Below are 26614 nucleotides of genomic sequence, written 5' to 3'. Positions count from 1 at the left end.
CCATTTTACGTATTTGAATTAGTATTACTTATAGAATAGTGTTAGGATTCATCAAATATCCCTTAGAAAGCCGTAAAACTCGCCATTTTGAACCATTATTCCTAAAATATTTCTGGAGGAAGGCCCCCGCAACTCCTGCTTACCCTGGTGGGTATGCAATACCACAACACCCCTAAGTACTAGTTACCCTAAACCCCCCCCCCCTTAGCCTTAATTCCCAGCTGCACCCCTGGTCACGCCAAATAGGATAGAATAAAAAATTGTGGTAGTGATGAGCGGAAATGTGACTGCTACTCATCAGTGATTGATGAACGATGATTCTTAACTGTGATTGCGATCACCGAGGAGAACTCTTAAAAGTCAGCGGTGATTTGTGGCGCTGCTAATCCTGCTGCTTTGTCCAATTCCAACCAATGAGCTCTCCAAAAAAGGAACAAATGAACTTATTGAAATTTAAACAAGTAGGCAAAATATTTTTTTTAACGGAATAGTTCTGACTCTGAGTTCATATCACGATAATTAAGTAAATTTTATGTGGTAAAGGAATTTATAAGTGGAAATCATTAAAATCCCGTTTGCATTTTTTAAAACATATTTTACATACAAATCATCATGATTCAAACCGATAGCTGTATATTTCGTAAAGTATGTCTTATTGATCATAAAAGATGAATAAGACATGGCAACCAGTGGCGCAGCGAGGGGGGGGGGAGAATTGGGGTATAAATCCCCCCCCCCCCCCAACAGAGCTCAGAGAAATTTTTAAGTTTAATTCATTTCACTAAATTGGATTGATTTTACTAATAGACTAGTGTAAGGATTAATAAAATATCCCTCAGAAAACCGTAAAATTCACCACTTTGAACCATTTGTCTTAAAATTCCGCAATTTGCGCGTTTCGTCAAAAACCGCTACGGTCGTACAGACAGCGTTACTCAGATGTTAAGCGAATTAGGCTGGGAGCCGCTTGAGACTCGGAGGCTGTGCGCTATGCTTACATTGCTTGAACAATTGAGAATGGATATCTTTAAGAGCGACACGGAGAACATAATATTAGAGCCACACTATATTTCCAGGTCCGATAGAAGCGATAAATTAAGAGAGATATTTTGCCGAACGGATAGATATGGAAATTCGTTTTTCCCCCGAATAATAAAGGGCTTTAATAAACGCTAGTCCCAACTTCGTTGGGGGGCTTCATTTTTTATTAATAAACGGCTGGTGTCCCAACACCCCCTGCCACACGCCTTTTAGGCGGTTTGCGGGGTATTATGTTGGTGTATATGTAGAATTTATTAATCTCGCACCTACCGCTTATCGTGGTGGGTATACTATACCCCCACATACCCCTGTACTAGTCGCACCTAAACATCCCCCAGCCTTAATAGGGTAGTTTCCTTCATCAAAGAAAACGAAAGGCATTGATTGCGATTCGTTACCCACCATTAGTGTATTCATAATATACAAATTATTTAGTTTTAGAAATCCCACTTTAGACGAATGGCAATGGTCAATTTTAACCTCATTTGAAAAAGGCTAGATTGGCGCCCATGCGATGCCACTCCACGTGACGTCACAGGGACCTAGTTTCTACACGAGAGGATAAGAGTTTTACATGGTATGATATTACCAATGCATGCATGAGGCACAGAGCTCAGGGACACATCTCTTAATAATCACATTAAAAATACCTATGGTAGGCAAGTTTCCTTCATCTGATAGGGTATTAATAATCCTTATTTACGCCAAGCGCTACCTGTTAGCATGGTACTCAGCTACCTGGTGGCAGCTTGTGTCGTATCAGTGATCAATCCTCGCCCCAAGGTCACCTCACACGCCGAAAGCTGGAACCAGAACGACGTCACGCGGAGTTTTTCCCGGCATTCATACTTATCCGTCGCGTTTTAGCGCGCTTGAAAATTTTCACTTTTCATTTGATCGCGAAAAATAGATATCGTCATTTAAAAATCTAAAACCGTGAAATACGTACTCCAGGAGTAATAATCTTTCGATTTAGGCAATAAAAAAAATAATATGTAACCACCCTATTGAATGTGAGGAAATACAATTGAATTTCCATATATTCAATAGAAATTTGTCACTTTTCAATTGAACGGAATAGAATATTTCCAATAGGGTTCCAGTGGCGTAGCTAGGGGGTAGGTCCGTACCGCCGAAACTCCCCCACCCGAAATGTAAACACACAATTAATTTGCTTTATATAATAAAACAAGATACTGAAAATAATGAATTAACAAAAGATTTCTTTGAATAATGAAGTTTTTTTGTTTATGAATAGTGTTAAAATTAATTTAATTACCTTCCAGTTACAGTCCAGCCGCTAACAGCTGTCCCATGACTGTTAGAAGGGTCTAGTTCGGTGTTGGGGGCAGTCACCGGCAGTGATCGGCCACTTCTCATCAATCACGTCAATTTTATCCGCATTTGAATAAGGCCACATTGGCGCCCATGCGATGCCACTCCACGTGACGTCACATGGACCTAGTTTCTATACGAGTAGATAGGAGTTTTACATCTTTTGAGATTACTATTGCATGCATGAGGCACAGAGCTCAGGGGTTCAGTCCTAATAATCACCTATTAAAACTGCCTATGGTCGGAAAGTTTCCTTCTTTTGATAAGGCATTTATCATCCTTATTTAAGCCATGCGCTACCCGCTAGCAGGGTACTCTATTACCTGCTAGCAGCCTGCATCCCAACGAAGCACAGACCCTTGCACCAAGGTCACCTCACACGGCGACAGTGGGAACCAGAATAACGTCACGCGGGGTTTTCCCAGCATTCCTTTCACCTCCGACTAAGGTGAAAGGAATTTCGCCTCCAATTAATATGAAAATACCTGCCCTAAATGTAAACTCTTCGTACTTCTACGCTACTGTATGCTAAAATTCACCTTTTCCGTCTTATTGGTTATAAAGAAAGTGTTTTGAAAGCAGTTTTATGCTCAAAATCATTTAACCATTTTTTTAACAAATTTTAACCATGGGCGGAATTTGTTAAGAAAAATATCTTTTGTCTTATCTGCGACTCGAGTTAGGGTTCGCAAAAAGGGATCGATTTTAATTTTCGAAACCAATTTTACAGTTCATCTCCTCTTACCCGAGGAAAATTTGCAGATATAAGTTTAAATGTTTATAGATCTTGCATTATTAGAAACTCCGAGATGATATTTTCGTTATACGAGATTAAATTATGTTTAAATGATCAACTTGGTGTTTTGATACTGCTGGTGACAACAGTATTGAAGATTACCAGAAGAGTACATTCACATTTCATGTTTTGAATTCTAACCACCTTCCTTCAACTGTTTTGGCAAATATAACGGCCAAAACTACAGGAGTGCATATGTGAGGCCTGATAAGAATGAACATCGTTTCATTTCTTAATTTTTCATAAAATAGGTTAAATTTAACAATTTTTATTAGTTGCAAACAAACAGGTATTCTTGTGAAATAGGCAATATTGGAAATCTGTTTTCATAATTCAAACTTTGCCGCCCGGCGCATGTTTTTCTACTTTCATTTGTCAGAAATGCATAGCTGAGAAGCGCATGTTGAGGAAAGCGTACAGTTGTTGCTGGTTGTTGTTATTGTTTTATTGAAGTAGTGAAACTTGCGTTAATATTGTTTGACTGCTGTTGTGCTTCAATGCCATACGTATTAATTACTTATCATACTGCTGTTTGGAGAATATTGGCTGATTTAATGACCGAACCTGTGCTGATTACTAGTTAGCATGGCTAAGATTACTTTCTGTTTGTAGCTGTACTCCTTGTTTTTGTGACCGCAAATCGTGTAGTTTTCGTCTATACGTGATTGCGAAATCAGTGTGAATATGAGTGTTCAATTACCGTGATGTGAGATGCAAGACGGCATGTGAATAATCGGCTTAATTTTTGATTGTGCGGGTTATTATTAGTGGTAGACCATGTATTCCATCCTCCCGCCCGTCAAACTTTGTAGGCTTTGCTTATGCAGTGGAACGACATTGATGGACGTTTTCAAAGAAAACGAATTCGTAGACTTTGTTGTTCATGACGTTATAGAGGATTTACTTCATATAGAGGTAAGTTGACGGCACTTCAACTTTGCCAGAGTGTTTCGTGTGTGTCATATATATTGTTTCAGTTATGTTGTAAATATGTTACGTGGCAGAGTAAGATATTTGTATGAGGTAATTTGACACATTATTTGCTCCTGATAGAATTTTTGCGTTGCAGATTAAGAAGCAAGAAAATATACCTTGGCTGGTTTGTGCAAGTTGTCTTGGGAAGTTGATCGAATTTCGGTATTTTAAAATAAGATGCCTGGAATGCAAATTTACCTTCGAAACACGGTATTTGGAATTGGAAAAGCCTCCTGGAGATCCCTTGGATTTTAACTCCCCGGCATTGTCGTCCGACCAAAACTGGTACGGAGGATCGTCCAAAAGTATTTTGAAGGTAGGTATTGTCTTTTTTAATCGAATTTCTGTTCACTGATACCTTATTGATGGATTTTATTTGTAGTTCTGATCGTTGTCGGGTGCATAAGTGGTGTTAATCGTTAGATCAATTAAAACTTTACGATGACCCACTAGCAGCTGGATAGGGTTGAACTGTGCCATGAAATCGTCACTTACCTATTTGTTATTTTTGACGTAGTGATGAAGGTGTAAAAGATTCAATGCATTTATAACTATTTTCTGATGTTCATAATGATTTCTTTGTTATTTATCGTTATTACGGACCAAAATATGTCTTTTAAGAGGAATATAAAATGTTTAATTTCATCTCTTTGATCCACGGAATGATTGACCATGTGAACGAATGATATGGTTCTCAAAAAGGATGTACAGCTTCTGTTTGCGTTTGTAAGGCTGTTTTTAAGGTTTTTAAATCATTTAGAATGAGAAGAAATTTGGAATTAACCTCAAGTTTGTGAGGCACATATTATTATCCATTTTGTGTGGGGTCGTAACATTTTTCCATGTTCAGATGTTCCTTTTCGTATGTAGAAAACAGAATACCCTTAAGAGTATGGTATTTGAAGAAATCATAATTAAGGTTCGTGTAAGGGAAATTGAGGTTTTCTTGCTGAAATCTTCATCTAAAATCTCAGTTTTGTCATCTTTTCGACATCCTCATGTATTCGGCGGATATTTTTACGATGATACATGTACGAATATTGGTTAGACTCTGCAATTCTAACAAAGTTATATGTAAAGGTATTGTGACTTTGGCAAGATTCCTTGGCAACAGTTTAGTTTTATCGAATCGCCAATTTTCGTCGGCAAGGCAACTTGAGGTTTCATTTTCATTTTAATGTTTTATGTGACACATATTTCCACTTGGTAGTGACACAGAGTATATATTTACTCTGTGGTAGTGATATTATAATTTCTAACAATGGAAAAAATGACGCCTAGGGCATTGTTTTGTAGTACCAAGTTGTTGCTGGCCACTAACAGTTGTTTTATATTTGTCCATTTGTGTCCTATAATGGAATTAATGTGAGATTTGTCATCGTGAGGTTGCGTATTAAGAGATGAGGATTCCAATATTAAGTCTTACGAATATTTGCGCAAATATAGGTAAATAATCATGCAATGTATGCATTTTAATTTCTGTTAGCGGTTGATTGCGCTCAACGTTCATCGGCTGTTTTTTTGCTATTTTCAATATTAGCAGCAATGGGTTTCAGTTAGAGTAAGGTTACTATTTCAGGTAGTTTATTATTGGATAGCGTTTTCAGTTATTACTTTTCACATTATACGTGCTTCAGACCACAGTTTCCCCTACAGCTATGACGTAGTGGTATATATTTTTTCCCCTCCCCCTCCAGTCCTTTAAACTGAGAAAAAGAAAAGTTATCAAAATACTACCTGGGTAATTCCTGTTATTGTTTAATCTTTGCAATGAAGAATTCTTTTTTTTTTTAGTTTTTAAGATGTGATTTGGTGAATGCTCAAATTCATTATTGAGGATTTAATCCATTGGTATGCAAGTCGTTGCTGGGCGTAAATAGGGCGTGACCTCGCTGTACCCGAAACGAAAGGTTTCCCTGCAAGGCTCTCACTTCTGAGGTAGACTTCGACTCAAACGGTTGGCGATGGAAGGAAGGCGGTATAGCTTCAAATGCTTACGTGGCTGCTTATACCTATGCAACTTTGCAGCATATCCGTTGTACTTGCACCTTATTATCTCGTTTCCTGACCATTATAAGATACTCGGACCATATTCTACCGCGATGGATGTTACCTAGTCATCACATGAATACAGGTAAGTCTTTAGATTGTTTTAAATTTGTAACACCATACTCGAAGGTTCTTCTTACTCTTTTGTTGATCACAGAAAAGTGTCAACTTTGAGTATTGTGGCTTTGATGTGATTTCGCAGCGTAGATATTCCCTTTATTTATTTGAGAAAAAATATGAGAGCCTCAGTTAACAAAATCCCAATTCTTAGATTTCCACTATTTAACAATAGTTTTATATCCAACTGCGAGATTACGGACTTTTCGGGAGGACTATTTGTTTTTCGAATTTGATGCTACCCAGCAAAATAGGAATTTTTAGGATTGAATTAATTAAGTAATTCACCGATTTTACCAATGCAACTATGCAGTATATGCGTTGTTTTTACACAGCATTGTCGCGTTTCCTGAGATTTTAAGATACTTGGACCATATTCTACCGTATTGGATATTACCTAATCATCTTATGAGTACAGGTGGGACTTAAGATTCTTTTAAATTTGCAACACCTAACCCGAAGGTTCAAACTATCGAATTGATAAAGAAGGAAAAGTTACAACCTTGAAGTCGTCAGAGCACTGTGGCTTTTACGTGGTTTTAATGAGTAAATTTGCTCTTGATTTATTGGAGAAAAAAATAGGATTGTCATTTTACATTTTCTAAATTCTTATATATCCCCTTTTTAGCGATAATTTTATTTCCAACGACGAGAAAAAGGAATTTTCGGGAATTGTATTGCATGAAGAATTTGTTGCTACTCACGAACTCATGAATTTTTAGGATTTTAATCATTAGGTTTTTTTGAGAGATAATAATGACTATATTATGCGGGTGAATGGCTGTGATAAGACTTTAAAATAATTATGTGGACATTTGAGGTGTTATGACAGCCACGGTTGGATTACGCTCAGCGTTTTTCTCGTGTTTATTTCCTGTTTTAAAAGCAACTTTGTGAGTGTTTAAATTATGGAAACTCTCTTTCAGTATTACTCTTTTCCAATTGATAGTTAAACTGATTAGAAAGAATTGATTTCGTTTGAAACACAATAGTTCTCCTATGAAGTATTTCCCGATTACGTAATGATTTCTTTTCTTTGATTGATTTATAAAAAAATCACACTCCTCCCTGCATTGCGTATACATCCTCCTAATAATTTTTAATTGCAGAAAATAACTTTTAAAAATGTTGCTATGGTGATTCATGATATCGTAAGTCTTTTGTTCTTGTCCGCTTGTTTCTATGAACTATTATGGTTTAGGTAATTCAGAAAACCTCATGTTTGCCCAAGTTTCTTTTCTTTTAAGGCTTTTATGTATTTGTTTAGTACATGGAAAATTAATTTCTGTGTCACGTGTTCAAATGTATGTTTTTTCAGTGTGTTCAATGAACCTGAAGTCGTCAGAGTAGATTTGGGTGGACATATGCATGGAAAGTACCATGGGTTTACGTTTTCGTAATTCTTAGATTTCCCCAGAGTAACGATATTTTTATTCCCAACAACAAGGAAAAGACTCTAGAGTCCATGTCTGAATATTAACTTATTTTGTGATATTTTTTATCGCTATATGAAGAATTTATTTTTTTACATTACACGCGTTGTATTTTTGAAAAGTTCAATGTGGTTCCTTTGAAGCTTCAATCCGTTACTTTCCACGTCATTGCTGGTAAATAGGTCAACTCCTCCGTGATGCATTTCATTGAAAGTTTTTCCTTCAGTAAAATGTATCAATGAGGGACAAAAAAGAAAGAAAAGAGACATAAATATCTTATTTAATGAAGTTTATGATTTTGATGTTGGAAATGAAATTGATCTTAAGTTAAGAGTATAGGCAACTGAAAACCTTGGGTACACAAAAAATACTTTTCCATCACTGATAACAATAATAAATCTTGCTTCCTTGCATCAAAATTGCATTCATGAGAACGATAAATACGTGAAAAGCCATTTGATTTCACTCGTAGAAATATGGGCAAGAGTCAGTCCATTTTTTTTCTCGAAAATTTTGTAACGTTACCATATTTGCCAGTTTGAGAAAATGCTGACGGCGATTCTTCATATGCAGTAGGAAAAAATGTAAAGCAATTGTATTCGTAATCCAACAGAATAGTTTTTTCAAGGAACAACTTTTAATTGTGATCAAATGCATATTATAGGGACCTATACCGATATATTTATAAGGATGGAAATGATTACAATTCGGTAAAGAGTTCTCGGGATCGCCACCGGGTCAGGAACTCCATATCTGCCGACGTTTCGATGTCCGACTCGGTCATCGTCCTCAGGGCTGTGAAGCACACACTCATTCACAGCCCTGAGGACGATGACCGAGTCGGACATCGAAACGTCGGCAGATATGGAGTTCCTGACCCGGTGGCGATCCCGAGAACTCTTTACCAAGTCCATTCGCCGGGAAAGCACGAAATCTGATTACAATTCATTTACGTTCGAACGAGTCGTTCTCCTTCTGACCGAAAAACTTTGAAAGATTCAACACTCACCAACTTTTCAACTTGAAACACAAGATTTATCATACATCATAGGGTCATTTTCGAAAAACACATTCTCGGCGATTGCATGGTTTTAGTTAGTTTATTACGGATTTTGGAGATTGCATGATTTTCGACCGATTTCGCGTTTCAGAAGTAAGGAGCCGATTCATTCGACACTCGGTTAAACAGTAAAACTATACATTTCGCCGGGATCGGGTTAGATTCCTTGTTTCGCGTCGTTTACCACCCGTTGTCATGGAAACGACACGTAAACTAACGATATTTGAGAATGTAGGTTCGAAGATTTTCGTGGCGTTGATTGGATGATCCTTCGACCTGAATACGCTGACTGCAATGCCAGCGAAATCGTTGTCATTAAAACACAGCAAACGCGGTGAATACCCGAATAGAATGGAAAGATATTTGAGAATGTCAACTCTTAAGCAAGAGATTGGAATTTTCATTTCTCAAGGGAATGGGAGATATCTATCGAAGTTCGTAAAACCTTGGGAACTGATATTTATACGGATGGAAATGATTACAAATCATGTTTCGAAACGTTTTCTATCCAATAGCATGGATAATAAGAGAGATGGATGTAAATAATACGGTGTTGTTGCAATTAAATCCGATTAAAGTTTTCCAATACCTATACTATCACTGTTTTTTTGACGTATGGTCTAGATGATATAGAAACCCTTTGACATTAACTTTGAGTATAAAAGTTGCCATGGAGGAAACAGTGATGAGTTGCTGCTTATCTTGACGGGAAAATATAGAAAATGGAAGTTCAAAATTTTTGTACGTAAAATATTACGAGGAAAAATAAAGAAAGAAAGATAATAAACTCTAAGTAGTGGTCAGAAAATTAATTCAATCGCTTCATCACGATGTTTTATTCTGCCTGGATCTTTATTAAACCGACTCTCCGTTCTGATAAATTCTCTCTCCCGACTGACATTGATTCGTTTTCGTTGTCAATTAAAATTTTTACTGACTTGGCATCATCTCATGTAACGCATAATGACTATATAATTTTTTAACTACTTATACAATGAAACCTCGGTTAGCGCGAACGCCTCTGATAACAAAAAATTCGGATAACGACCGAAAATTTCGCTTTAAATTGGCCTCGAATAGCGAACAAAATTTCGGTTAGCAAACACATGTGTAGCGGTCATGTTTGTGTTCGGGGCAGTGCGTTCCCAAATGGATACAATGTCTACAATAGTAAGTCTACAAGTAATACAATGCAATACAATACTTATATACCCTGTAACTTTCATAAGATAGCGAGTCAATAGGAGCTAGGAACCAATTTTTCCTATTTCCTTTATTTCTTATGGGGAAAATTGTTTCGGAGAGCGAACATATCGGATAACGACCAGCTTTCTGGAACGGATTGTGGTTATCGTTATCCGAGGTTCTATCCGGGGTACCACGATAATCGGTTGGTATTTTTGTTTATGTTTGACTTGAATTAGCTCACCTGTTTAACTTTTATTGTTGATGAGCGCACTTTAAATTGTCAATCTTGCTGTATTTCATTTTATTCTATATGAAATATAAAATCGTCGGACAAGATTTTCCACTGTATAGGCGACTCGCTCACCGCTTGATCACGTTCGAAGTAAACTGCTGCCTGGCAACGTTGTTACCGCGTCCTGTTTATTTTTTCCTCTGTCTGGCAACGGAATGTGAAAGCCATGGAGCGTAAGGACGTGGATTCATTTCCTTGGCAAGGAGTCCTCGTACGTGCCTCCTGATTTTTTTTCTGCCGCCTGGTAACAAGTTCTCCGAGTCGACGGCGAAGCCATTCCAGGGCCATCGACCTCGAATAACCGCAGTGCATTTTCAATGCGCTGAGGTGGGACTCACGATTCATTTAGGTGATGCATTTCATGCGATTCAGTTCACGCGAGTGATTCGTTCATTCAAATCGTTCACAAAGAATCACTTGAACCTAAAGCCTGAATCAAACGATCATTTTTTTTTCGTCGCGAAAGTGATCACTATCGCGATCACTAGGCGAATTGATCGTCGCCGGCAATTGTTTTTCGCGTTCGCGATGAGGATTCCCATCGCTGTTTTTCATCACTAGTCCGGTCGCTTTTTCCGTCGCTAAAACCGTCACTAAAACCCCATATCAGCCAATCGGAACGCATGCCCGTATGTTGCCCCGTGTGAAACGGCCTTAAGAATCGTTTAGAACGAGTAGGGTGAATCGTTTCATTCTATTCATTCATATGAATCGTTCATTTCGAACGATTCACATGAATGCACTCGAGACAGCTCGTATGCACTTGTCCAGTGGGCGGTGAGAAGTGAGGACGCGTCGGCACTTCGTTGTCCCCATTTCCTTGATAGTGTAATTCTTTTTCGTATTCTATCAACGGAATGCGACTTGAGGCTGTTAATCTCTATCGAAGGTAAGTAATTCTGTTTGTTGTTTCGCCCATGAATGAATAGGGTGGTTTACTATAATTTTTTATTGCCTAAATCGAAAGATTATTACTCCTGGAGTACGTATTTCACGCTTTTAGATTTTTAAATGACGATATCTATTTTTCGCGATTAAATGAAAATGAAAATTTTCAAGCGCGCAAAACGCGATGGCCAAGTAGGAATGATGGGAAAAGTCCCGTGTGACGTCGTTCTGGTTCCCGCTGCCGCAAGTGAGGTGACCAAGGGGCGAGGCTTTGAGCGCTGATACGACGCAGGATGCTAGCAGGTAGCAGAGTACCATGATATCAGGTAGTGCTTGGCTTAAATTAGGATTATTAATACCTTATCAAACGAAGAAAACTTTCCGAACTTAGGTAATTTTAATAAGTGATTATTAAGAGATGTTTCCCTGAGCTCTGTGCCTCATGAATGCATTGGTAATCTCAGACGCTGTAAAACTCCTATCTACTCGTATAGAAACTAGGTCCTTGTGACGTCACGTGGAGTGGCATCACATAGGCACCAATCTGGCCTTTTTCAAATGAGGTTAAAATTGACCGTTGCCATTCGTCCAAACTGGGATTTCTAAAACAAAATAATTTATATACATATTATGAATACACTAATGGTGGGTAACGAATCGCAATCAGAGCTGTTCGTTTTCTTTGATGAAGGAAACTACCCTATTGTTCACGCGATTTCGGTAAATAATACTAGTATAATATTGAAATAACCTTTGAGCTTAATCAAAAGGTATCTTTGATTAGATAAGTTGTGAAGGATCTGGTGCTTTCCCGGCGAATCTTGTCGATGAAGTCTTCTCGGGAAATCAGCCGGGTCACGATGGACATGTATGCCATCGTCTTTGAAGCGTTGGCAGCAATGTCCATCCTGACACGGCTAGATTAGTTGTTTCAGAAAGTTATTATCGCATATTTTCGTCCAACCTTAATTAAGCAATGCCCTTTAAATCCAAAGCATTATAAATATGAACTCTCGAAAAGACTGGCTGCCAAAGAAAAACCGTTTTCATGGTAACTGTTATAAGGTATCCAAAAAAGGGTCTGCGTTGCCATGGCTCCGTAACTAAGGAGTTGCAACCAGTGTCGTCATGGCGAAATTAGCAGTGCCGGAACGCACTTTCCTTTAAATTTTTTAGAAGTGAAATCCTACTTTGTGTTTCTTTTAGTACAAGTTATTTTTTACATTTTTTGTTTTCGCTACGAATGTATGAATTGGAAATTTTGAATCACCAAAATTGATAAAAGTATTATTTGACTATTATGTCTTTCGTTAACCAGTGCCGGAACGGCGGTCTGGCACCATCACACCTCTGGTTGTATCCACTTATCTATATTATAAAAAAAGCTTTAAAATGTCTCCTCGCCACCTGTACGAATTATTCATCCCCCGCAAAAAGTGACTGAAATTTCCACCCGTCGTGTTTCTGACCTTCAAATTCCTCAAGGCCGCACCAATATATATTTCAAATCTTTTCATCCAACTGCGTCTAGATTCCGGAACTCTCTGCCGCCAATTATAAAGACGTCACAATCACTTCAGTCGTTTTAAAGAAGGCTGCACTCCTATTTGAAGTCTGGGGCTCAATTCAGTCTCCTCAACTCATTAGAGTTATCATCTTAAAGTTGTAATGTTAACAAAACTTTCTACATAAATGTGTATATGTATGTGTGTGTTCATTACTGTCTAAGTTAAAACTTATATTTTTGTGTTATTAGTATTGAATATTTTACATTTTTTGTATAAATACCTACTACTTGTTAGCCTAGCAATAATCTCCATAATGCCTTATTTTTGTCATGATGCCTTCTATTAAGATTTAGAACATTTCCTGTATTTTCCATTTTTTTTGCTCTCATAGGTTTTACCTTAAGCATAATAAAAATATTCAGTATTCAATACCACCAGTGGTGAAATGCCCATGTAAAGACTTTCGGACGCCGCCCCTCAAAAAGATTTGAAAAAGGAAAAAAAAATTAAACACCCGTTCAATCGCAATTATGCTAGCTTGACGATGCAGCTAAGTGTTTTCAATCCAGCCTTGCTCCCATCCTAAAGAAATTGACAGGCGCCCTCTATTTATGTTTACAAAATGGCTCTTTTAACTGAAGATTACTTAATATAATTTGGAAAGTATAAGTTTAAGCAATAGGGTGGTTTCCTATTATTTTTTTATTGCCTAAATCGAAAGATTATTACTCCTGGAGTACGTATTTCACGCTTTTAGATTTTTAAGTGACGATATCTATTTTTCGCGATTAAATTAAAAGTGAAAATTTTCAAGCGCGCGAAAACGCGACGCGTAAGTAGGAATGATGGGAAAAAGTCCGTGCGACGCATTTCTGGTTCCCCCTCCCGCCTTGTGAGGTGACCTTGATCGAGGCTCTGAGCGCTGATAGGACGCAGGATGCTAGCGGGTAGCTGAGTACCTTGCTGGCTGGTAGCGCTTGGCTTAAAAAAGGTTTATTAATACCTTATCAAACGAAGAAAACTTTCCGACCTAAGCCAGTTTTAATAGGTGATTATTAAGACATGTTTCCCTGAGCTCTGTGCCTCATGCATGCATTGGTAACCTCAGACGATGTAAAACTCCTATCCTCTCGTGTAGAAACTAGGTCCCTGTGACGTGACGTGGAGTGGCATCGCATGGGCGCCAATCAGGCCTTTTTCAAATGAGCATAAAAATTGACCATTGCCATTCGTCTAAACCGGTATTTCTAAAACCAAATAATTTGTATATTATGAATACACTAATGGTGGGTAACGAATCGCAATCAATGCCTTTCGTTTTCTTTGATGAAGGAAACTACCCTATTGAATAAATGTTACATTTTATAAAGTTTATGGGTTAAAGTTTGGTTTTATCTAATATCTAAGACACAATTTCAATGTGTACCCACTCATCGGAGTTCTGGGATACCAATGCTCAAAATCGCACCTCGATAAAAAGATCCGATGGAATTCCCTTTAGCTACACAAGAGGGTACTCTTTTTCGGACTGCAGTTAATCACTATCGTAGCAACGTTGTTAATATAATTGTAAGATCTGAAAACGTTCAAATTATGGTGTAGCTTTCGTGTGCGTGGATTGTAATCTTCCTCTCAGGAAATACAAAACATTCACTTCAAGCCCGTATTAATTACCTCCATCATGGAATGAAATAAATGCAGTGGATGTTTTTTCAATCGCATGCATCGAAAGTGTAGGAAAAACACGCAAAAATAGCGCGAGAAGTTCGCATTTGTAGCCGCGGGGCGCTGTCCAGATCAGAACGCCCAAATCCATTCCCAAGCAGTTACACGAAGAGTAGTAGCGGTGGGGGCTGCTGGTGCCATGACGCGTCTAAGCTATTGCCTTATTTGGGGCGCCGCCCGAGCATGCGCAGAGCGACGCGACGTATCTATTAGTGATGAGCGGAACTGTGATTGCGATCACCGAGGTGAATCACTCTTAAAAGTCATCGGTGATTTGTGGCGCTGCTATTCCTGCTACTTTGCCCAATTCCTAGGAATGAGCTCTCCTCAATAGGAACGAATAAACTTATAGAAAATTGTAAAATTAGGCAAATTATTTTTTTTTGATGGAATAGTTCTGATTCCGAGTTTATATTACAATAATTAAGTACATTTGATGTGGCAAAAGAATTGATAAGGGGCAATAATTTTTTTATACATATTTATAATCAAACCGTCATAATTCAAGGATTTAGCTGTATATTTCGCACAGAATGTCTTATTCATATTTCATCCTTATTTTACTGTTGGCAGCATCATGGTAGCTGCAGAAGCTAAGTTCACCGTATTCACAGTGGCAGTGATTTCGAGTATTTGGTGATTTAGTCACCGGCAGTGATCGGCTACTTCTCTTCAATCACAGGTGGAGATATATCGCATATCACTTGGTAGCAGCCAGAGCTATCTTCACCGAATCCAGTGATCGAATCACCGATCACAGTGATTTCGAATATTGAATCACCGACAGTGACTGCTAGTTTTCAGTAACGGTGACTCAATCACAGTTATATCGCTCATCACTAGTATCCATAGTGAGTTGACATCGCCGCGCCGGCCGGCGGTCGTATAATCTGCCGTCTACTTGGTGTTGCAGTGTTGCAGAATACCTTGTTTTGTTGACCAGTTGACTTATTGTGTGTAAATTGTTTTATTTAGTGAGCGATGGGTATATTTACTGCTTCATATCATTCCTACATTTTCGAATTATGTGATTGGAAAAACACTACGGTTAAATTGATGCATAATCAAAATTGAATGGGTATTTAATTTTTTTCTCTTTTCAAATCTTTGGAAGGGGTGGCGTGCGAGAGTCCTTGGGGGGCAAGCCGCCACAGAATGCCACGTCGTGCTAGGTAGGCGCTGTGCAAGACCTCAAGGCCATCGGGTTCAATGAAGGACTTCTTCGACACGATCGGCTTGAAGCAGAGATGTGTCGTTCATGAATGAATCGTTCAAAATGTACGATTCGAGGGCACTCTTGGCTCCAAAAAATACGAACGATGTTTCAATAATCCGATGATAGAATTAAAGTGACGGAAGCATTCGAAGTGTAGTGGAACAGGGGCGCAGCGAGGAGGGGGGGGGGGGGTTTGGGGGTTAACTCGTTTTTAGATTTTAAATTATTATAAATAGTTAATTTTACTTAATGCATCTATAATTTTCCTTAATACTAAAGATATGTTTATAGCTTAGAACCAAAGATAGATTATGGGGCTTTACTTTGTAACACTTAATTTTGAGTTGGATGTTGGTGTGAATGCATTTACGATGACATGATGCCGTCATACGATTGTACATTAGGGCGGATCGCAAAAATCGATTTTTTTCAAATCCATCTGGCCCAATGAAAAAAAGTTGTGGGACCGATCAAAAATAAGGCCTGAAAATTTTGAGACCTCTACGTGAACCCCTGACCCTCGCTCAAATGCAATTTAGGGGGGGAGGGTCAAAATTCGAAAAATATAATATTTTATGGTCATTCCATATAGATTTTGCCGAGTTACTGCCCTTTCTGAGCAAAAATTTCGTGCATTTCGACTTATCTGCCACCGTTTAGCAACAAAATGCTTAATTTGAGTCCGCGCCCGCGAAGAAAATACCTATTCCAACGCCCACGCAGCGTCGCGGATACAAGAGCTGCTAGCCGATCCCGTCCCCTCCCCGCTCGATTCTCCCCCTCCCACGCCTCGAATTCAGCAAAATTCATCCCGCGTGTGCTGCTAGGAGGGCGTTCATCTTTGATAATATAAATCGGAAGATGGTAGAAGGTAAAAAATGGTGCGTAGTGAGACGACTTGTCCCTTATTTGGCGCCTCGTCGGCGTTGAGCAAATCGATGTTACCAACTTTTGGAGAAGTGATGAAATATTTTTAGATCTGCGAACGCAGGAAAGGAGCCTGCGGTCTACGATGAGGCACCGACTTCTTGCGTTAACTCTCGGGATACTCTCCGAAGTTGGCCCCCCTCATTCGCTCCCTCGCTTGATAACAGTCCGGCACCAATTACTAAAACCCATCCAATAGCCACTTTGCCGACAGTAGATACCATAACTTTACGCGAGGTCTAATAGCATTATAACAGGAGAATAATTACCTAACAAGAATTCCAAATGAATTAACACACCAGAAAAGACAATTCTTCCAAGTAACTACGTGATGCTGCAGTGAACAATCAATACTACTACTAATTGGATAGATATTACCAATAAAATAGTGTAGGAATTAATAAAATATCTCTCAGAAAGCCGTAAAACTCACCATTTTGAACCGTTTATCTTTAAAATTCCGCAATGTATTAATCTCGCACCTACTGCTTATCCTGGAGGGTAGTCCATACCCCCAAACAGCCGAGTATTAGTTGCACTAAACCCCCCCTCCCCCATTAGCCATAATTCCTAGCTGCGCCCTAGCTTGCATTTTTCCAATACTTTTCCGATCACTGATTTATTTATACCGTCTGGACCTTTATCTTACCTTCTCTCTGTTCTGATAAATTCCGTTCTGACTGATATTGATCCGTTTTCGTTGTCAATTAGAAATTAAACTCACTTGGCATCATTTCGTCGAACGTATAATGACTGTATAATTTGTTAAAAATGGAGATTGTTCCAAAGGTAATAGGTTTGTTTTCAATTTACGTTTGATTTGAAATTGTAATTAGCTTACTTGTTTAATTTTTATTTCGTTTAATATTTAATTCCTAGCTGCGCCCCTGTAGTGGAAGGACATCCTATAAGTATTAACCCATTTTACTGCCAGCCCATTTGGGGTGGAATGTACGAAGACTTCCCAGGCTATTTTCCAGAATTTGCAACGTTTCAGATTTTAAATTATTATAAATACAGTGTGTCCCAAAAAGAATGACCCGATTTTAACTCGTAATAATATTGAAACAAATGCCACTAGGCAAGCGAAACAGCGCCAGATGTGATCGGCATTGTTTAGAGTTTTAGAAAAATCCGCTGAATGTCACCGCGAGGGCTGATGTGGAGCGTGCAACCCTTAGACCATTGGTCTAACAATAAGGTGCAGCCAGTCTCGCTGAAGATGACTTACAGGACCGGGAGAGCAGGCTTTACACTCTTGGCCTCCTAGGCCCCCAGATATAACACCATGCGATTTTTTTCCTTTTTTGAAATGTTATACGGCGTGTTTACGTTCCTCCCTTACCTCGTGAAATTGATGAACAATACACATGAATATCAGCCGCTGTAGCTTCAGTGGCAGAAGACATCTTACACTCAGTTTGGGATGAATTCAGCTATCGGCTAGATGTCGTCCGCGTAGCCAATAGAGGACATATTGAACATTTATGATGGCTTTTTATAAACTTTTGTCTTTTGTGAGTAATTTAGTATACACTATTTTGATGTTAAGCCCTTCTTCCTAATAAATAAATTTATTTAAAATAGGGTCATTCTTTTTGGGACACACTGTACTTAATTTTAGTTAATGCATCTAGATTTTTCCTTAATATGTACTAAAGATATGTTTATAGCTTAGAACCAAAGATAGATTATGGGGGTTTACTTTGTAACACTCAATTTTGAGTTGGATGTTGGTGTGACGATTGATGGGAGGAGGACAATGAAGCGGGCAGTAATGAGCAGCCTATTTTGATTTTGATAAAAATTTCGGTTGGCGAACAGATGCGTAGCGGCCATGTTTGTGATTGGTGCTGTGATCCCAAATGGATACAACGTAATACAATGTCTACAATAGTAGGTCTACAAGTAATACAATCTAATACAGTAGATTCCGGTTAATTGGGACATATCGGGACTTGTGCATTTTGCCCCAATTAGGCGAACTATCCTGTATATGGGCTTAAAGAAAGGTTGAAATGATAGAAAGAAGACTAAAGAATGTTTATAACGTAACATAAGTTTATTAAACCATTTCATACTTTGATTGATAAATCAGTGAGCTTTATTAAATTATTATCAGTTTTAAGAATTATAACAATTTAGTTAAAAATATTTTTCACAACCTCGGGCGATGCCGAATGAATGTGTTTTACTTACAATTAGTGTTATTAAAGAAAAGTCCTATCCTCTTGCGGATAGTACAACAACAAGAGCTTTCAAAGTAGGGCAAGAATAGGAACATTTGTGAAAAATAAGAGTAAATCATAGGAGAAAAAAAAATAGTATTCTGAAAACAAAAAAATTTTAATTTCGTCGTGAGCATAGAGTCTATGTCGCCGACTCATGGCCCAATAAAGCGGCATGCTGTCCCAATTAAGCGGAGAATACTCTGGGATTCTGGGACTCCTCTATTGGGCTCTGTTCCTTTATTTCTTATGGGGAAAATTGTTTCGGATTGCGAACATTTCGGATAACGACCAACTTTCTGGAACGGATTGTGGTTGTTATCCGAGGTTCTACTGTGCTGAGATACATGTTGTTAGAATTTAGCTATTGATATAAATGCTATGTATAGTAAAACCTCTATGTAGTGAACCTCTTTACATCATAAACCTCCATACATCATACCACCCCTACGGTCCCGTCTGATTTACATGTAAATTTATAGGCAAACCTCTTTGCAGTGAACCTCTTTATATTGTAAAACCTCCACTAATCATACCACGGAGACACCCCCGAGATGGCCCAACTACCACCGCAAATTGTACCGAGACAACCAGAGACCATTAATGCAGCCATAATTACGTACATGGAATGACATTTTCAGTGATAAATGTATCACTCTTTTTTTCTTATGTGCCTTTTTATGCTGTAATTTTAACATTAATCATTAGTTGTGGCCATCATCATCATCATCACTGGTCAACAATCCTAGGATTGGTTTGACGCAGCTCTCCACTCAGTTCTCCTATCAGCTAATCTTTTCACTCCTACGTATTTCTTCTCTTTCACATCCTTCACTTGTTCCATATATTTTGTTCGAGGCCTTCTTTCTCAATTCTTGCCTTCCACTTGTCCCTCGACGATTGTCTTCATCAGGGCATCATGTCTCAAGATGTGGCCTATAAGGTTGTTCCGTCTTCTTGTTAAGGTTTTCATGAGGCTTCTCTTCTCTCCTACCCTTCTTAGGACTTCCTCGTTACTAACTCGGTCGATTCATTTGATCTTCATCATTCTTCTGTCATCCACACGTTTCGAAGGCCTCTATCCTTGCTTTCTCCGCTGCGGTCATAGTCCATGCCTCACTTCCTTATAGGAGCATACTCCAGATGTAGGTTCTTATGAATTGTTTCTTTACTTCCATATTTAAGTTTCCCGCTGTAAGCAGGTCTCTCTTTTGGCGGAATGCTCTCTTCGCTTGGGCTATTCTGCTGATAATTTCTTTCTTGCTTCTCCCGTCACTAGTTATCTTGCTTCCCAAATAACAGAATTCATCCACCTCTATCAGTTTTTGCCTCCCTATTTTAATGTTGGTCTTGACTTCTTCTCTTCTGCTGCATACTAAGATCTTGGTTTTCTTCGTGCTTATTTTCAGTTGATATCTACTCATTAGTTGTGGCCATTTTTTTCAATATGAGAGCATACCTGACAGTAAATAAGAAAAAAGATATCCAAATCATTTTAAGTGACTGTTGAATTGAGAGAGATCACATCGTTTTCTCTCGAATCATGGGATCATGGGTAAAAATCATTCGATAGCGCTCACTTTCTGTTATCATTAAATAATTAATATATGTTCATTCATGCATCTATGTGTGTTTAAACACATAAATATAATGGTTTAAAAGACAGCAGTGCCTTTCATTTCCAAAGGATATGTAAAAATGGTGCCTATCTCTAAAACCTCTCTATAGTGAACCTCCATATATCAAATTGCCCAAATTTTGGTCTCCTCCATAACAATGTAAAGAGGTTTTACTGTAATATATAGATAACAGCTTGTGTCCTCTTTTGTTTTTCCAGGAGGATATCAAGCATGAGGATTCCGAGGATTGTCGATCAGATGATGTGGAATTTGTTGGGGAGGTGGGCGGTGGCGGAGGAGGGGGAGACGGAGAGGATTCGTCGGGGGAGAAGTGCGTGGGAGAACTCGTCTTCTTGACGAGAGAGGTGAGTACCCTCTGCACGTCACTGTCATCATCGCCGCGATAAAGGAGGGAGACTTTTCGTCGTCTACTTGTCGTAGAGTTCTGAAATTAGGACAACATGTGCTAAATGACATGTACATATTAATGTGACTAAAGTATTCGTTGTAAGAGTCTAAAATTTGGATATAATATGTAAAATGTCATGTTTGTATTACACTAGGGCAGCGGTTCCCAAAGTGGGGGTCGCGACCCCCAAGGGGGTCGTAGGCCGTTCGGAAAGGGGTCGCGAGATACTAATAATATGGTGAACAACGTACTTAAACTTGGACGACCATTTTTAGGGGGTCGCGGCTAAAAAGAATGAGCTAAAATGGGTCGCGGAAAGAAAAAGTTTGGGAACCGCTGCACTAGGGATGTAAGTGATGTAAAAGTAATAACTCAGAAGTTATAGTTGCTATTTTTACCTTGGAATTCGTTTTCAGACAGTAAAATACGTGGAAACAGATTTTCTTACTGATGTAAATGTCATAGAGTTCTGAAATTTGGATATAATATGCAAAAGACATGTACGTATTACAATAGGGATATAAGTAATGTAAAAGTAATAACTCAGAAGTTATAGTTGCTATTTTTACCTTGGAATTCGTTTTCAGACAGTAAAATACGTGGAAACAGATTTTCTTACTGATGTAAATGTCATAGAGTTCTGAAATTTTGATATAAAATGCAAAATGTCATGTACGTATTACACTAGGGATATAAGTAATGTAAAAGTAATAACTCAGAAGTTACAGTTGCTATTTTTACCTAGGAATTCGTTTTCAGACAGTAAAATACGTGGAAACAGATTTTGTTACTGATGTAATGGTCGTGCCTCTGCACGTCACTGTCATGATCGCCACGATAAAGGAGGGAGACGAATGACTGCATCTTTGGTTTGGGCACATAAAGAGTTGAAATTCAAGTGATGAGGTCTCAAAGAAGTTATTATTTGCTCGAATATCGATTACTGCGTTTCTGAATATTGTAGTGGTTCCGATCCATCCCCTCTCTCTCCTTGGTTCGTGCCAATTTGCCTTCCCCACGGGATTTAACCGGGGATGGTGAGTCGGGGTCCCACTAAATAAAGGTATTGCTGTATATAATGTTTGGAAGGAAATTTCTTAGCTTTTCTACAAAAAACACACACTTTATTGCCGACTAGTTTCGGTTACACTGTACCATTTTCAAGACTAGACATTTTCACTAGTCTTGAAAATGGTACAGTGTAACCGAAACTAGTCGGCAATAAAGTGTGTGTTTTTTGTAGAAAAGCTAAGAAATTTCCTTCCAAACATTAAATATGGAATTCTACAAAGTAAAGGCCTCAACAATTCAGTGCAAAGGTATTGCTGCTTGGCCGTGACGGACGATGACACTGTACAGTCGAAGAGCGATTAATGGCCCTCCACAACCAGACTTTTGTCGCGTCAATGAAATAAGGGCACTGTTTTGGTTCCCCGTAGCTACTCCGAGAAGCGATCGGATGAAGGATGTTTCGACAACTTTGGCAAGATAAACGAAATACAGTAGATTCCGGTTAATTGGGACATGTTGGTACTTGTGCACTTTGCTTTAATTAAGCGGCTGCCCCGATTAGGCGAACTATCCTGTATACGGGCATAAACAAACGTTGAAATGATGGAAAGAAGACTAAAGAATGTTTGTAATGCAACATAAGTTTATTAATCCATTAATTTGATTAACAAATGAGCGAGTTTAGTTAATTTATTATCATTTTTAACAATTACAACAATTTAAATAAAAATATTTTTCACAGCCTCGGGTGACGCTGAATGAATGTCTTTTACTGAGTCCTATTAAATAAAAGTCCTATCCTATTTGCGAATAGTATAACAACAAGAGCTTTCAAAATGGGGCAAGAATAGGAAGATTGGTGAAATTTAAGAGTAAATCAAAGGAGGAAAAATAAAAAAAAGTATTCTGAAAAAAAAATTTTTTAATTTCGTCGCGAGTATAGAGTCTATGTCGCCAACTCATGGCACAATAAGCGGAATGCTGTCCCAATTAAGGGGAAAATACTCTGGGATATTCCTCTATTGGGTTCTGTTCTTCAAGATCTGCCCTGATTAAGCGGCTGCCCCAAGTAACCGGTGGACCCATTAAACGGAATTCACTGTACGTCCTTTTAAAACACATTTATTAAAAAAATAAAATGACAGAACAAAATAACCCTCCAAAACACACACGGCATCACCTTCAAATACGCGGAAAAGATGATTAACCCTCCAGAACACACGCCGTCACCTTTAACCCTAATACGGGCAACGTGAGTCTCTTGGACTCATCGCATCACATTTTTGAAAATTTTATTATGTTATTGAAATATCAACATTTTGTAATTTTTTTTACTTCTTCTAATTGTATATTTCCTATAAATTAGAGTAATTCAAACTTTTTTCGGAATCAAAGTACATAACTTAAAAACAATATTTTTCCCCGAATTCCGACAAATCCGGGCAAGGTGAGTCCGTTTGCACGAAATGTAAAAAGTATTGTGCATTTTACAAATATTTGGTTTGAATTGTCAAAATAATGTAAAATTATCGCTATGTACATGTGACGATAAAAATTTGTTGTTTTATGTAGTGAAAACAGAAACAATTAGTCAAAAGGGTCCACTGTACTCTCTTTTTGACTACGTATGAAATTAATAAGTAATGTAAAACTTTCGTTAAACAAATAATAATCAATTTTATGTTAAACGATTCTGTAGTGCACAATATGTACAAATGGATGTGAAAAGTAATATTTTTCTCTGTTTAATAGTTTAAATTAAAAGCAAAAATTATAAGAGTCCATTGGACTCACCTTGCCCGATTACGTCAGAAAAATATGTTGCCCGTATTAGGGTTAAATAGATAAAATTATGAACCCTTCGAAATACTCAATTTCTGAAATGGATCATTTCTTTTAAAGTTCATTGTGTTTGTCTTCTCTTTCTGAGGATTTTAGTGACAAAGGGAGAGCAAAACACTGAGGCAAATTATGGGAGTTAGCAATTCAAAGGAAAATGTAGGGGCTCAATGGAAAATGAAACTGTGGGAACTTTCGGAACATGTGGCGACGAGAATTCTTACGACGTTTTTGTTGAGCGAGGAATGGATCCTGCAGGAACTTTGGGCGTTGGACGGCGGGTCAATGAGACGGCGATTACCGCACTCAAAATTTTGCCCGGCACACCACTGTTGTGCAGGTTCAACTCGCTGCTTCCTTGGGTCGTGTTCTCGTGCCTTTTCCTCTCTCGGCTCCACACCGATGGCGGACTCCCTGCTGCGACTGCTTCGACCTCCACTCAGGTTGCTCTCTCCTTCTCAAAACCTTCACTTTCTTATCCTCAATCCTCTATCTATCCTCTGGGAAAGCCTTATATAGGTGGCATTGCCTCCCACAATGCACCACACACACTGTCGTCTGCATTTTCGATACTCAAATATTTTTTTTCAGCGGGTATTTCGAACGCAGACGACCAACATCACTGCACTGATTTTGCACTTCATTACACTAAAAATAAACCCAGTGATGCGATGGTGGTAGGCGTAACATGGTGGAACTCCTTCATGATGCACAAAGGTTAAGAAAAAGACTTCGCTGTTCCACAAAATAAAATATATTTGCGACCGCTTTCAATACAGCGTATCATCATCTGGCAATTACAAACCTCACCCAGCATCACATTAGTTAACAAGCAATTGTATTCTCACCATTCACCACTGTTCAATGTTTTTTCCGAGAAACCATTACGGATGCCACTCACCACTCCATAACACCCCTCCCCATGTTTCGTCATCATACACCAACCCTCGGCTACCCCGTGCAGTGACCCATCAGCGACGTACTTCCCAAACCTACCTTCCCTTCCCTTACCCCCTCCCCTATTCATCCCCCTTTCTCCACCTGCACTCCACTGCCCCTCTAACGCCTTCAAGGGTATAAATTCTATGTACTGATACTTGTAATTGCCAGATGATGATACGCTGTATCGAAACCGGTCGCAAATATATTTTATTTTGTGGAACAGCGAAGTCTTTTTCTTAACCTTTGTGCAAACCCAGTGATTTTTACATGAAAAAATAATGTACAATTTTTGACAATATCAAAAACAAAAAAATAAACCCCTCTTGCCAAAATTGCGAACATCTCTGCTCTCAAGGGTACATATCAAAAATTAAAAAGACTGTGATGGCGTCGGACCATCACAATATGTATGTTTCTTCGTTAAAACTTTTGCAGGTACCCGTCTTTCTGAATAAAAACTTTTGGGCTTTGTCGCCACGTCAGTTTTTTTTGGGTCGCCCCGACGCTTCCGGAACGATGCTGGTCACTTTCTCAAGGGAATTTTCATTCGAGAAACTTCGGGGCCACAAAAAAAAAAAAAAAAAAAAAAAAAAAAAGACGCGACGACATAGCCCAAAAGTTTTTACTCAATATGTATGCTTCCTACAATATTAAATACAGTTGATACAGGACCTCAAATCTGCAATCTAGAAACCCAGAAATTCATAACGTTTGAGAATTCCTCTGCATAGTGTTTCAACTTGCCACCTCGTGGCACCACTCTCCAAGCCTCGTTCTGGGACGAGTAGGAAGTTAGCACACGCTATGAATATATGCTAACAACCTAAGCAGGGACACACGTATGGATCTCTAATATTGAGCACAAGAACCTGAACCCATTTGTAAATTAATTAATTAACAACATATAGAAGCATTTGCACTGATTTACTGTCCGACTAAGGAAGGTATCTATAGATATCGCAATGTCTGCCAGCGAATACTAACAACAAAAGCTGTTGAGCATGAAGAAAAAGATGTAATTATTTCTCGTTCTCATCCAGTATTAAGCTTATATAGTTCATGTTGCAGAAGCTATGGTCATGATTTAGTGACTTTTTTGCCTCCTTCAATGTAGTGTACTTGAATTCATCTAACAAGGGGATACCACGAAACTTGCTCCGCCTTTTTCAATGCCGTATTTTTTACGGCCTTCGGAATGGTGAATTCATCCCTGAATTAGTAGTGGTTCCGTTGAATGGGCCTTAGTTTGGCTGTAATTAATTAATTTTCATGCGGTACTTTTCACAAACCGCGTATAGTTCCATGATATTGCATAATTCAAGAGGCGGGTAGGGTGGGGTAGTGGTTAGCGTTTACAGCTACCTCCCGGCTATCATGCTCGTCGCAGTATGACAAGGCGCAAAAGATCCAGCTACGAATTCTTCGCCATTTTCTCCGAAGTATGCTTCGCCCTCGACTCACCTACAATGGGATCTACTCTCGTCGGGACATCAGTAGACACAGCCGACATATTGGGCATTGAGACTGCCTAGATCCCAATTGTTCCGGTGGTGAAGTGGGTAAAGTATCATGCTACGAATCAGAGATTCCACAGATCAAGTCCCAGTGATGGATGACTTGATGCTTCGCAAGCACAATTCAAACATTTTTCTGATCTTAAAACTTCGCAATACCTATCAATAGGTCCATACAATGCTGCATGGCTATTGAATTCTTACGGGCTTATTTATTTGTTGAAATTCAACTACTATATTGCGTAACCATTTGGGCAGTTGACTGTGGAGTGAATTTTGACTTCCATTTCGTGTACTTAACTGCTGTAGTTCCTGAACTTGCCGCTCTCATACACCAACGAGCTTTGCGTTAATTTTTTCCGCCACTGTACATGTATGCTTTACGGTATATTGGTTACATTTCAAATTGCACTTCATGAAAACATATATCTAATATATAAAATTCTCGTGTCTCAGTAGACAAACTCCTCCGAAACGGCTAGATTGATTCCTATGAAATTTT

At 38.6% G+C, this 26614-nt stretch overlaps 1 protein-coding gene across 1 annotated transcript in view; it reads left to right on the top strand.

Annotated features, from left to right (window-relative positions):
• Window positions 1-3550: 3550 nt before the first annotated feature.
• Window positions 3551-26614, top strand: part of LOC124172704 — a 45227-nt gene continuing 22163 nt past the window's right edge. The window contains exons 1-3 of the mRNA XM_046552172.1: window positions 3551-4087; window positions 4242-4463; window positions 20616-20762. Coding sequence (XP_046408128.1) covers window positions 3950-4087; window positions 4242-4463; window positions 20616-20762 — 507 coding nt within the window. The 5' untranslated portion in view covers window positions 3551-3949. The remainder of the gene's footprint in view (window positions 4088-4241; window positions 4464-20615; window positions 20763-26614) is intronic.

This window comes from Ischnura elegans, assembly GCF_921293095.1.
Source record: "Ischnura elegans chromosome 13 unlocalized genomic scaffold, ioIscEleg1.1 SUPER_13_unloc_2, whole genome shotgun sequence".
In the NCBI taxonomy this organism is placed as follows: domain Eukaryota; kingdom Metazoa; phylum Arthropoda; class Insecta; order Odonata; family Coenagrionidae; genus Ischnura; species Ischnura elegans.
The sequence above is the reverse complement of the archived record's forward strand: the minus strand, read 5'-3'. Positions and strand labels throughout refer to the sequence as shown.